This window comes from Panthera uncia, assembly GCF_023721935.1.
Source record: "Panthera uncia isolate 11264 chromosome B3 unlocalized genomic scaffold, Puncia_PCG_1.0 HiC_scaffold_1, whole genome shotgun sequence".
NCBI lineage: Eukaryota > Metazoa > Chordata > Mammalia > Carnivora > Felidae > Panthera > Panthera uncia.
This window is the reverse complement of record NW_026057582.1, coordinates 96,375,324-96,387,429: the sequence shown is the minus strand read 5'-3', so window position 1 is coordinate 96,387,429 and position 12,106 is coordinate 96,375,324. Positions and strand designations below refer to the sequence as shown.

Here is a 12,106-nt window from a genome sequence, read left to right as displayed (position 1 = left end):
CATTTTATATGACTTTGACCCGACAGATATAGATTGCGTCTTCTAATTAAGAATACATGTCTTTGATGTGCTTCAGTTTAATTTCTCTGAGTTTTCTTTTATATTAACTTTTCCTTTTTCCTTCATTTAGTTGGAAGGAGCTGAACCTTCTGGGCAGCTTCAAAATATTGATGAGGAAGTTATCTCTTCTGCTTGCCGTCTTGTGTGTGAATGGGCCCAGAAAGTGTTAAGCCAGCCATTTGACACAGTCTTGGAATTAGCCCGCTTCCTTATAAAAAGTCATTATATAGGCACTAAGTCGATGGCAGCTCTAACGGTAATGGCAGCAGCACCACCAGGTACAAAATTACCGTTAATAAGCTAAAACTGACAGATATTAATATATTTTAGAGTTGATAGCAAAAGAAGAGTTTCACCAGAGGACTTCTTTGTCCTTTTAGTGTTTGTATGAGTTTACTGTCACTTCACTTAGCACTAAGTTCAGATGGATTTGTTGAGCCAACAAAAATAGTAGTAATTATAGTCATTTCATTGTAAAGCTTAAAGCTATAGTTTATTTTTCTATAGTACATTTCCCTGCTGAAACATGAAACTTTCAAGATTTCCCAGTTGATATTCCATTAATATTTTTATTGCTATTTTAAAATTCAAAGAATATGTACTTTTAAGTATATGTGTGTCTAAATTAATAAATATTAGATAAGATTAAATGTTTTAAATGACTTGCTAGATTCCTTTAGAAACTAATACTTAGGTTATTATAAAATATTAAATGTTATAAAATATATAAATTATAAAATGATAGTAGCGTTATTATAAAATAGCAAAAGTGATTTTTTAAAAATATATATTCAAATGAGTATTTTTGTTTAAATAGGGATTTTTTCATTTGACAGTTTTAGGAAGTATTGGAATAAACGACTCTTTCCTAAATTAGTAAGAAAGTATCTGTTTTGATGCAATTTTTAAATATCTCATTTCAGTCATACCTTATAAACTTAAGGAAAAGTCTAAGTTGTTATTACTCTAGGAAATTATAACTTCTGCGAAAAATATATTAATGTGAAACTTGTTTTCCAGAGATGATTCTTCTGATTGTTAAGTGTAAACACTTTTAAATCTACAATAGATTCATCCCAGCCAGAATTACAGTTCCTTAAATAACTTCACTTTTTAAAAATTTTAATAGTTTTAACAATTGTCTTCCTTTCAGTTTATGTTTATCAGAAGATTTACATATTTGGGGGAGGGGTGTATAATTGTTCTGTCCTTTCATTTTATTGTCAATTGAGGACTCACTTCAAAATAATCTCTTACCGGAGCTTTGTCATGATTCTCTCTGTCTAGATTGTAAACTGTGACTTAAATCTGTTCGCTTACATATGAGCAGGAGAGTGCTTGGGTAGCCTTACCTAGCTAGATAGCTTGTATATGTTACCTCATTTCTTCCCTCCAGCAGTCCTGGGAGGCATGTGATCTTCATTCCCACTTTACAGATCAGGAAACAGGTTTAAGAAGGTTAAGTAATTTTATCCATTGCCAGATAAGTAGTGGGACCAGGATCTGAATTCTGATTTGTCAGGTCTCACAGCCCAGGTTGGCTACGTTACTATACTGTCTTCTTCGGGCAAAATGAGGTTTTAAAAGATAATGGGCCCTACAACTTTCCGTGTTCTCTTTCTCCTGCTTCTACTGATACCCAGATAAGTACTTTAATAAGCTGAGGACTTGGTAGGTATCATGGAACATGAAACGTTTCTTCCTTCCTTATTTTCACAAAGTCTGACTGAGAGAAGTGGTGAATGATTGGAGGAATGATTTTTTAAAGCAGAAGTGTAAAGAAAGATGTGTTTTTAAGCAAAAATACTAAAAATTTCATGTATAAATATGTTTCACTTTGTGAAAATAGCTTGGGAAGTTGTTACTTTAGCAATTAATTATATCATTACTCAGAGCATTTTTAGACTTAAAATTTTGTTCTCAGCCACTGCCATATTTTTTAATACCTTTGGTATTAATTTAATTTAATTAATTAATTTAATACCTTTGGTAGTGATTAATGTTCAATCATTTGAAGGTGAATTTGGTTTTTTATAAAAATAGTCTCCATATTAAGAACAGGTTGTGTTACAAATGTCCTTTTTGTAAGTCAGCTGCTTGGAAATCATTCCTGTCCAGAAACCCTGGCAGGAGGGAGACATCTGAGCTTTGAGCCATTGGCAGAGGCTTTTGGGTGCAGGTGCTGAGAAGCCAGAGCTGAGGCTGGGGGCCAAGAGGGAGCAGTACAGTCTGAGATGGATTTGAAGAGGAAAAATTGGCACTAAGGTGATCAAAAGATGAGGGATTTTTGAGGAGTGAGCATGTGGGAAAAAGTTTACAGTCACTTCTTTTTCTCCGTCCTGTTCCCCCTCCCCAAATTGTTGATGAAAAGCAGAAACTAGGCTGGGGAAGGGAAAGGCAAGGTGTACCAGCAGGATGGCGTGGTCCTCCCCTTTGCTCTCCGCTGTTTTTACCAACCACAGCTTAGTTTCTAATGATTGTAATGCTACACCCTAAATATGAAAAGAGCTTTTTAAAAAATTAACTGTATCACATCATCAGTCCTTAACTTAAAATTTATCTCTTGCTTGGTTTATCATTCGTCTTTTCTCACTGTTGCTGTTACTACTGCTTTAAAAAGTTTTCTCAGTGACACTTTTTCAAAATATCTTAACCTCAGTTTTATTCAGAAGCTCTGCTTATTTCTCCTATGTCATACTGGAATAATTGTATAGTAACAGTTAAAATAGTCCCTCTTTTTGTAAATTTCTGGTAGAATTAAAGACTTGTTTTCGCTGTACACATTTTTCTAAATATGAACGGTTTCAGCAAATATTTATTGAATACCCCTTGTAGGCTGGATATTTAAATCATGAAAATGCATGAATTTCTAATTAGAGAAGGTGGAAGGAAATTTCTGACATCTGATAAAATGCGAAACCTGCTCCCTTGGCATTTATTTATCTTAGCTTCTGCATATTTATGTCATAGCTACTACTCTTTTCAAAACCTTCATCTTGTTATTGCTGATTTAATTGAAACTGTCACCTCATTTGAACCATATTTTAAGGTGTCAGTTAAAACAGTACTGACAAATGCTTACAAACTGAAAGTGTAACCCTTATGTTTTATTAAGAGATTGTGAGTTAAAATTTGCTGGTTTTGGTTGCTTTGTCCAGTAGATGGCTACATATTCAAAGAAATTGAGTTGTAACTGCCTTCTATAAAACAGAGTATTTATTTTAGCTTTCTTTTCTGTTTATTTTCAGGAATTAAAGGAATTACCCAGCCGTCTGCTTTTATACCTACAGCTGAGAGTAATTCTTTTCAGCCTCAGGTGAAGACTTTGCCTTCTCCTATTGATGCTAAACAGCAATTGCAACGGAAAATTCAGAAGAAGCAGCAAGAACAAAAACTACAGTCCCCTTTGCCAGGAGAATCCTCAGCAAAAAAACCAGAAGGCGCTACAACCAATGGAGTGACTAATCTTTCTAATGGAAATCCTGCAATCCTTTCTCCTCAGCCTATTGGTATCGTTGTGGCAGCTGTCCCTAGTCCCATTCCGGTAATATCATTAAATAAGTGTTTGACCTCACTGGGATGGTGGGAGATCATTTGTTTAATTAAAAGGGGCACATGAGCGGTGCCTAGGTGGCTCAATTGGTTATGCGTCTGACTCTTGGTTTTGGCTCAGGTCATGATCTCTCAGTTCCTTAGATGGAGCCCCATGTCAGGCTCCACACTGACAGTGTGAAGCCTGGTTAGGATCTTGGGATTCTCTGTCTTTCCCTCTCTCTCTCCCCATCCCCTATGCTCTCGCGCTCGCTCTCTCTCTCAGTAAAAAAATAAAGAAACTTAAAAAAAATGGTACATAAGAAGGAGGCAATTATAGGTATAGATTCAGTACAAATTGATTTTGTGAGCACAAACATATTCAGCTTCAGTCATTTGTCTTTTAGTCACAGTATACGATGTTGATTACAAAGCAAGGTATAAAATGAACATAAGTGAAAATACAGAGATTCAAGACATGCGCAGTATGCATACATAACCAGTCAGAGCTTTATGTTAAAGAGGAGTCGTTTTCAGAATTGGTTCATCCCTAGCTAAGCCAAGATGATCAGTTGCAAAGTTTTTTTGGTTTTTGGTTTAAACTCTTCTTTTTAACATTCAAATGGAGCAAAGTTGTAATACATATTGATAAACTTTAATGTAGACTTATGGCTATGGCTTGCTGGACATAGGGCCTTGGACAAGTCTCCCTTAGCTATTCTGAGACCGTTTCCTTATTAACAAATAGAGATTATAGTCTTCTATCTCACATAACTGAGGTTATGATAAAGGGGCTTTTAAAATGAGAGTGCATGGGGTGCCTGGGTGGCTCAGTCGGTTAAGCGTCCAGGTCCAGGTCATGATCTTGCGGTTTGTGAGTTCGAGCCCCATGTCAGGCTCTGTGCTGACAGCTCAGAGCCTGGAGCCTGCTTCGGGTTCTGTGTCTCCCCCTCTCTCTGCCCCTCCCATGCTCATGCTCTGTCTTTCTCTGTCTCTCAGTAATAAATAAACATTAAAAAAAATTTTTTTTAAATGAGAGTGCATCATGCTACAACAAAGTGGTATTTTATGTTATTATTGATGGTATTGTTGAGATATTTTATCAAATTTGTTTTTCTTATCATCATCATTATCATGTCATTAAAACGTGGTATACCTGGGGCGCCTGGTTGGCTCAGTCGGTTAAGCGTCCAACTTCAGCTCAGGTCACAATCTCGCGGTCCGTGAGTTCGAGCCCCACTTCGGGCTCTGGGCTGATGGCTCAGAGCCTGGAGCCTGCTTCCGATTCTGTGTCTCCCTCTCTCTCTGCCCCTCCCCCGTTCATGCTCTGTCTCTCTCTGTCTCAAAAATAAATAAAAAACCTTAAAAAAAATTTTTTTTAAATAAAAATAAATAAAAAATAAAACGTGGTATACCTGGTAACTATACTCTAATGCTATTGACTATAGAGAAAATTTGTGGAGGCAGTAGTTTTATCTGAGACCTTATCCACAGTGATTTAATTACTAATGTCCAAGGTAGATGCATTTACAGGACAGTTCCCCCACCGTTCCCCCATGAGTGAGTCGTTTTCTTGGCCCAAAGGTAGATACCTTTATAGTTGCATGTTTCTTCAAGATTTTGTCATCTCTTCCTATCACCTCCTTAAAAATGATTATTTTGGCAAGTATTCATCACAAATGTGAAGTTTTTAGTCTTGTTTATTGAAAAGTATCTTAATGTTTTTCTTACATATTTTTATTTGATAACTATATTGCACTGTGTTGCATTTTTTATAATATTTCTGTGTCTGGTACTGGTCTAACATCATACATATATAGAACTCTCGTCTAAGAAAGGAACTGTTTTGTTTTTTTCTTAGCATTACATTTATTAATGCCTTCATACTATACAGATACGTGAATTGCTGTTTATATCCTAGACTCGTTAAATCTGACTTTTTTGTTTTCCACCTTTTAACAGGTCCAGCGAACCAGGCAATTGGTAACTTCACCAAGCCCAATGAGTTCTTCTGACGGCAAAGTTCTTCCCCTCAATGTACAAGTGGTCACTCAGCACATGCAGTCTGTGAAACAGGCACCAAAGACTCCTCAGAACGTTCCAGCCAGTCCTGGTGGGGATCGTTCTGCCCGGCACCGCTACCCTCAGATCTTACCCAAACCAGCTAACAGCAGTGCACTCACCATTCGCTCCCCGACTACTGTCCTCTTTACTAGCAGTCCCATCAAAACCGCTGTTGTGCCCACTTCACACATGAGTTCTCTAAATGTGGTGAAAATGACAGCAATATCTCTCACACCCAGCAACGGTAGTGCCCCTCTTAAACATTCTGCCTCAGTAAACAGTGCTACAGGAACAACAGAAGAATCAAGGACCATTCCACAGATCAAGAATGGTTCTGTCGTATCACTTCAGTCTCCTGGATCTAGGACCAGCAGCACCGGGGGATCATCTGCTGTGGAAGTCAAAATGGAACCTGAAGCATCATCAGATGAGCATCCTGCACAGTGCCAAGAGAACTCTGATGGGACAAAAGCTCCCAAAACAACACCTAGTGCCCTTTTGGGGCAGAAAAGTAATACAGATGGAGTAGTGCAAAAACCTTCAAATGAAGGTGTCACTGAAGTAAAAGCAACTAAGGTCTGTGACCAGAGGACCAAATGTAAAAGTCGCTGTAATGAAATTCCGCCAGGCACTTCAACAGGCAATAATCAAAGCACTATCACTCTCTCAGTTGCCACTCAGAACTTAACTTTCACCAGCACCAGCTCACCAGCTAATGGTGACTCAATAAATAAAGACCCTAAATTATGCACTAAAAGTCCAAGAAAGCGACTGTCTTCTGCATTGCAAGAGTCCCAGGTGCCTCCCATAAAGAAACCAATTGTGGAGCAGCTTTCTGCAGTTATCATAGAAGGTCAGAAACCAGGCAGTGTTGAGAAGGACCAAAAGGTTCCACATTCAGGGAAAATAGAAAGTTCAACAGCCGGTGCTCAGATTCCTAGCAAGGTATCAATAAATGTCAATTCACACATAGTGGCAAATCGACCCTTAAATTCTGCTCTCATTGCTAGTGATTCAGCTTCCGAACAGCAAACACCATCATCATCTCCAGATATCAAAGTAAAACTTGAAGGGAATGTCTTTCTTTTGGACAGTGATTCAAAACCAGATGGCAGCTTTAATTCAAACGAATGGCAACAGGTCAGTAAGGATTCTGAGTTTATATCTGCCGGCTGTGAACAACAACAAGATATCAGTGTTATGACAATTCCTGAGCACTCTGATATCAATGACTTAGAGAAATCTGTTTGGGAATTAGAAGGAATGCCACAGGATACATATACCCAGCAGCTGCATAGCCAGATACAAGAATCTTCTTTGAATCAAATACAAGCACAGTCTTCAGATCAGTTACCTCTACAGTCTGAACTGAAAGAGTTTGAGCCTTCTGTTTCCCAGACAAATGAAAGCTACTTTCCTTTCGATGATGAGCTTACACAAGATAGTATTGTGGAAGAGCTGGTGCTTATGGAGCAGCAGATATCAATGAACAATTCTCATTCTTATGGTAACTGTTTGGGAATGGCCCTTCAGAGTCAGTCAGTAACTCCAGGAGCTCCAATGTCATCTCATGCCTCCAGTACCCACTTCTACCATCCAATCCATAGCAATGGCACTCCGATCCACACACCCACACCCACTCCTACTCCAACGCCCACCCCCACCCCAACCCCAACTCCAACATCTGAAATGATTGCTGGGTCTCAGAGTCTGTCCCGGGAGAGCCCTTGTTCCAGGCTAGCCCAGACCACACCTGTGGATAGTGCTTTAGGAAGTAGCCGACACACACCCATTGGTACTCCACATTCTAACTGCAGCAGTAGTGTCCCTCCCAGCCCTGTTGAATGCAGGAATCCGTTTGCATTTACCCCAATAAGCTCCAGTATGGCGTATCATGATGCCAGCATTATCTCAAGCAGTCCTGTGAAACCAATGCAAAGACCCATGGCCACACACCCTGACAAAACCAAGCTTGAATGGATGAATAATGGGTATAGTGGGGTTAGTAATTCGTCAGTTTCTGGCCATGGCATTCTCCCAAGCTATCAGGAACTAGTGGAAGACCGTTTCAGGAAACCTCATGCTTTTGCTGTGCCTGGACAGTCTTACCAGTCTCAATCCAGACATCATGACACTCATTTTGGTCGTTTGACTCCTGTCTCTCCTGTGCAGCATCAAGGTGCCACTGTAAGTAACACCAACAAACAGGAGGGTTTTGCAGTCCCTGCCCCTCTTGATAATAAAGGAACTAATTCATCTGCCAGCAGCAACTTCAGGTGCCGGAGTGTGAGCCCAGCTGTTCATCGCCAACGTAATCTTAGTGGAAGCACCCTGTATCCAGTATCTAATATCCCCCGATCTAATGTGACCCCCTTTGGAAGTCCAGTAACCCCAGAAGTTCACGTTTTCACAAACATTCACACAGATGCATGTGCCAACAACATAGCTCAAAGAAGTCAATCAGTTCCATTGACGGTCATGATGCAGACAGCCTTCCCGAATGCTCTTCAGAAGCAAACAAACAGTAAAAAAATAACCAGTGTTTTGTTGAGTAAACTTGATTCTGACAATGATGATGCAGTAAGAGGTTTGGGCATGAACAACCTGCCCTCCAATTACACAGCCCGGATGAATCTCACTCAGATTTTGGAAACTTCCACTGTTTTTCCTAGTGCCAATCCACAGAATATGATCGATTCCAGCACTTCTGTTTATGAATTCCAAACACCATCTTACCTCACTAAAAGTAATAGCACCGATCAGATCAGTTTTTCTCCTGAAGATAATCAAGCACAATCAGAAATCGGAGAGCAACAATTAGATTTCAATAGCACTGTTAAAGACCTGTTGAGTGGAGACAGCTTGCAATCCAACCAGCAGCTGGTAGGTCAGGTAGCATCTGATCTCACTAATACTGCGTCTGATTTCTCTAGTGACATCAGGTTGTCTTCTGAGCTCTCAGGCAGCATCAATGATTTGAACACTTTAGACCCAAATCTACTGTTTGATCCAGGGCGTCAGCAGGGACAAGATGATGAAGCTACACTGGAAGAATTAAAGAATGACCCATTATTTCAACAAATTTGCAGTGAATCCATGAGCTCTATGACTTCATCAGGTTTTGAGTGGATAGAAAGCAAGGACCATCCTACTGTTGAAATGTTGGGTTAAATAGTGTTTTATAATATGTAGCACACTGTATCTAAAGACATATGTATTGTATTTGTCTTAATGGAAGTGCCTCCCGCAGCAGAAACACTTAACTATTAATTGTGACATTTTAAAAGAGTTTGCTGCAGAAGTGGTTTCTTCTTCAGTAGGAAATGGTTAGACTTGCCTCAGTTCTTAACAAGTTTCTGAAGACAGTAGGCTGTAGGAGAACAAGTATTAGGTTTTAAATTTTATAATGTTGCCCCATGTAATCACATTGTTGGCTAGTAAGCAATTGACTAACCAGCTTTTACAAGAGCAGTCTAGATCTTTATTTTGTGTAAGTTCGTTTTAATTCATCAGTTGATCTGCACAGAATGTAGAGGAAACCATTGATTTTAGGTATAGGCTATTTTTTTGTTGTTGTTGTTGGCATTATCTTTTAGATATGAAATCATAGCTAAGGTAAATTGTAGAGAAGAAGGTCTTCCTTGAAACAGGGATAATATTCAGGTTATTATCGGTATTTAGGCTTGAAGCATAGAGCTACTGTAGAATGAACAAAATCTCCGTAGGGCTTTCTGGGACTTCAGTACCATTTGCACCTGCATTTTGAAGGGCTTAAATAGGAGAAAATAATGGAAAATTAAATGTTAATTTAAGGAAAGCAAAAGCTGCACTAAAATTTTTAAAAGGAAAAACTAGTAGCCATTTATATTTGTGACTTTGCATTAGTCTTATTTTAAAATTTAATTTCAATATGGAGCCAGCACACACACAGAGACCTGCATACACGTGTGAGTGCACGCGCACACACGAGAACTCCAAACATTGTAGAATCTATTACTAGGATAAATACAAGCATGTTAGAAAAACATTTTATGTTTTATTGTTTGGAAATTGAGATAGGGGAATTTAGAAAGAATAAAAGCATTTTCTTAGTTCTATCACAACGGCTACCTGCACATATTAAAATTCTATTTAAGATTTAATTTGAAGTTTTTTAATTATAATATTCTTAAGTCCTCAATTTAGTGACTGACTCCTTCACTCCTGACTATAGTAATACACGTTGATCATGGGATCCAAATAAACAGGAAGGAGATGACATAAAAAACAAACAAACAAACATTTCACCACCTAAGGTCTGAAGCCACAAATCTTTATGTCTCTGCTAAAGGGGACATCAATAGTACTTGAAGAAGAGGAGCATTTTATTACATGCTTAATTTATTTATTGTGATAACCACAATTGCAAAAGAAGCACTCAGGATTTGTTTTAAAATGTTTCTCTGTTTGGCTCCCATTTTGTTTTATGAGTAATTATTTATGAATTTCTTGTTGACACAAATCTGCTCACTAGTCCGCTCCGTTTGAGTGAATTTAGGATTTCTTTCAAATAGATTTCAAAATTGCCATTAAGTTTTTAAAGCTAACATTAAACCATTGCTATGCTACTTTGAGCCTAGCTAAGCTTTCCTTTACCTTAATTAGCAAGCCAATGAGAAGACTACAATCAATGAATATTTAACAAATGTGATGAAGGGTTTAATTTAATAAGGTTTCATTGCTCAATAAATTTGCAAGGTAGGGTATTAACATATTTTGATAAATAAACGGTGCTAGGGTTGGCTCAGAGGTTTATATATTGATATGTCCTAGTTATTGGCATTTGTGTGTGTTTGCTGTTATTTGATTTAATGATCTGTTAGATATTTTTTCTTGATGCTAATTATTTCTTCACTGTACATTGAGACACAGCACTACTGCACACCAAAGTATGCAATACCCAAAGGAAACTGTGTGATTTCTTTCAACAAATGATGGGAGCCTTTCTAGATGAGATACTCTGAAAAGGAGATTTTGAGGCCATTCTAATCCCTTGTTTACATTATTAGCTTCCTACTAATATAAAAATAATGGAAATCTTTTTTTATAAAAATATAAAGACTGGAGGATTTTTAACCCTCTGTACAGTATTGCAGCAAACACTTTAAATTTGGCTGAATTCGTCCAGCAAACTTTCTGGGGTTCATATATTGCACTAAATTTGTTGAACCTGTGGTAGGCACATCTCTTAGGATAAATGCAACCAATACAGTCCACAGATTAAACTTTTTAAATGTGTTTCATTATGAAAAGACAAAATGTCATCAAAGTGACAGATAAAATTGTCTTATGTAGCAATGTGCATTGATCTCAATGAGATATTTCTATTTCTTATTCTCTTACATGAGAATATTACAGCAGGAAGAATTAAGTTTAGTTTGCTTCACCATGTTAATACATGATCACAAAATGTGCATGAGTGTTATTGACTTATCTTGTACAGTACTAGGTATTCCTGTAACCACTTTTTTTTTTTCTTGGCTGTATTGAAACTGGTTCAGTGTTAACCAGGCAAGCATAGTTATTCACGAGTTATTTACTTTTTTATGTTGACTAATTCTGCTTAGTTATTGTTGACTATGTTCTTTTCTCAGATTATTTTCATTGTTTTCATGTTTAAAACATTTTTCATACTGTTTATCATGATAAGACTTCATGAAGTAAATAATTTTGCATATAATTGCAATAAGCACTGACTTTTGAACTGAAAAGAAGGAAAGTGTTTTTTTTTTTTTTTGTGCAGTGCATCTGAGGTTCATATAATAGTCTTGTACTATAATGTGCTTTACTACACCATAAATGACAAAAAACAAGCCCTGTTTCATGTTTTCATTTAGTGCAAAAAGTCAGATTTCCCCAGTGTTTTGTTGTCTGTTGTACCTGCTGAAACTCCAGTAGTTGAATATTGCAGTAGCATTTCAGTTCTCTTTTTTTATTGAAAGTGCTCAAAAATTGTTTTTTAAATGTTTTCAAAAACAATTAAAAACATTTTATATTAAACTGACTGGGTCTTAAGGTGATTTGTGGGATCCATCTTACATAGGCAGTGTGCCGTTTTCAAACAGACCTGATGCCATTCTTCCTTAGATCTCATGAAATTCATAGAAATGGATAAAAATCAGCACAAGGCTGAACAGGGCTGCTAATCTTCTCTCTGTTATTAATCCAACAGGATACACAGGTCTCATTTTATTCATCAGAACTCTGCTGTTCACTTAGGATTTTTTACTGATGAGTGGTAAATAGCACGGAGCTTTATGTTATCCCCAAACATCTTTGCTTTTGCTCGTTCACATAATGTTTGCTTTAAAGTGCTAGTCTGTAGAGTACCTAGGTATGTATATTTTTGAAGCTTTGAATAGAAGTATAGTAGGAAAAAAGTGGAGAAAATTCTAAAGCACAAGTGTGCCCA

The 12,106-nt window shown here is 37.6% G+C and overlaps 1 protein-coding gene across 1 annotated transcript in view; it reads left to right on the top strand.

Annotated features, from left to right (window-relative positions):
- The window catches only part of RFX7 (regulatory factor X7), a 134,171-nt gene extending 122,473 nt beyond the window's left edge, over positions 1-11,698 (top strand). The window contains exons 7-9 of the mRNA XM_049613672.1: positions 131-338; positions 3,309-3,604; positions 5,554-11,698. Of these exons, the coding sequence (XP_049469629.1) occupies positions 131-338; positions 3,309-3,604; positions 5,554-8,826 (3,777 nt within the window). The 3' untranslated portion in view covers positions 8,827-11,698. The remainder of the gene's footprint in view (positions 1-130; positions 339-3,308; positions 3,605-5,553) is intronic.
- The last annotated feature ends 408 nt before the right edge of the window (positions 11,699-12,106 follow it).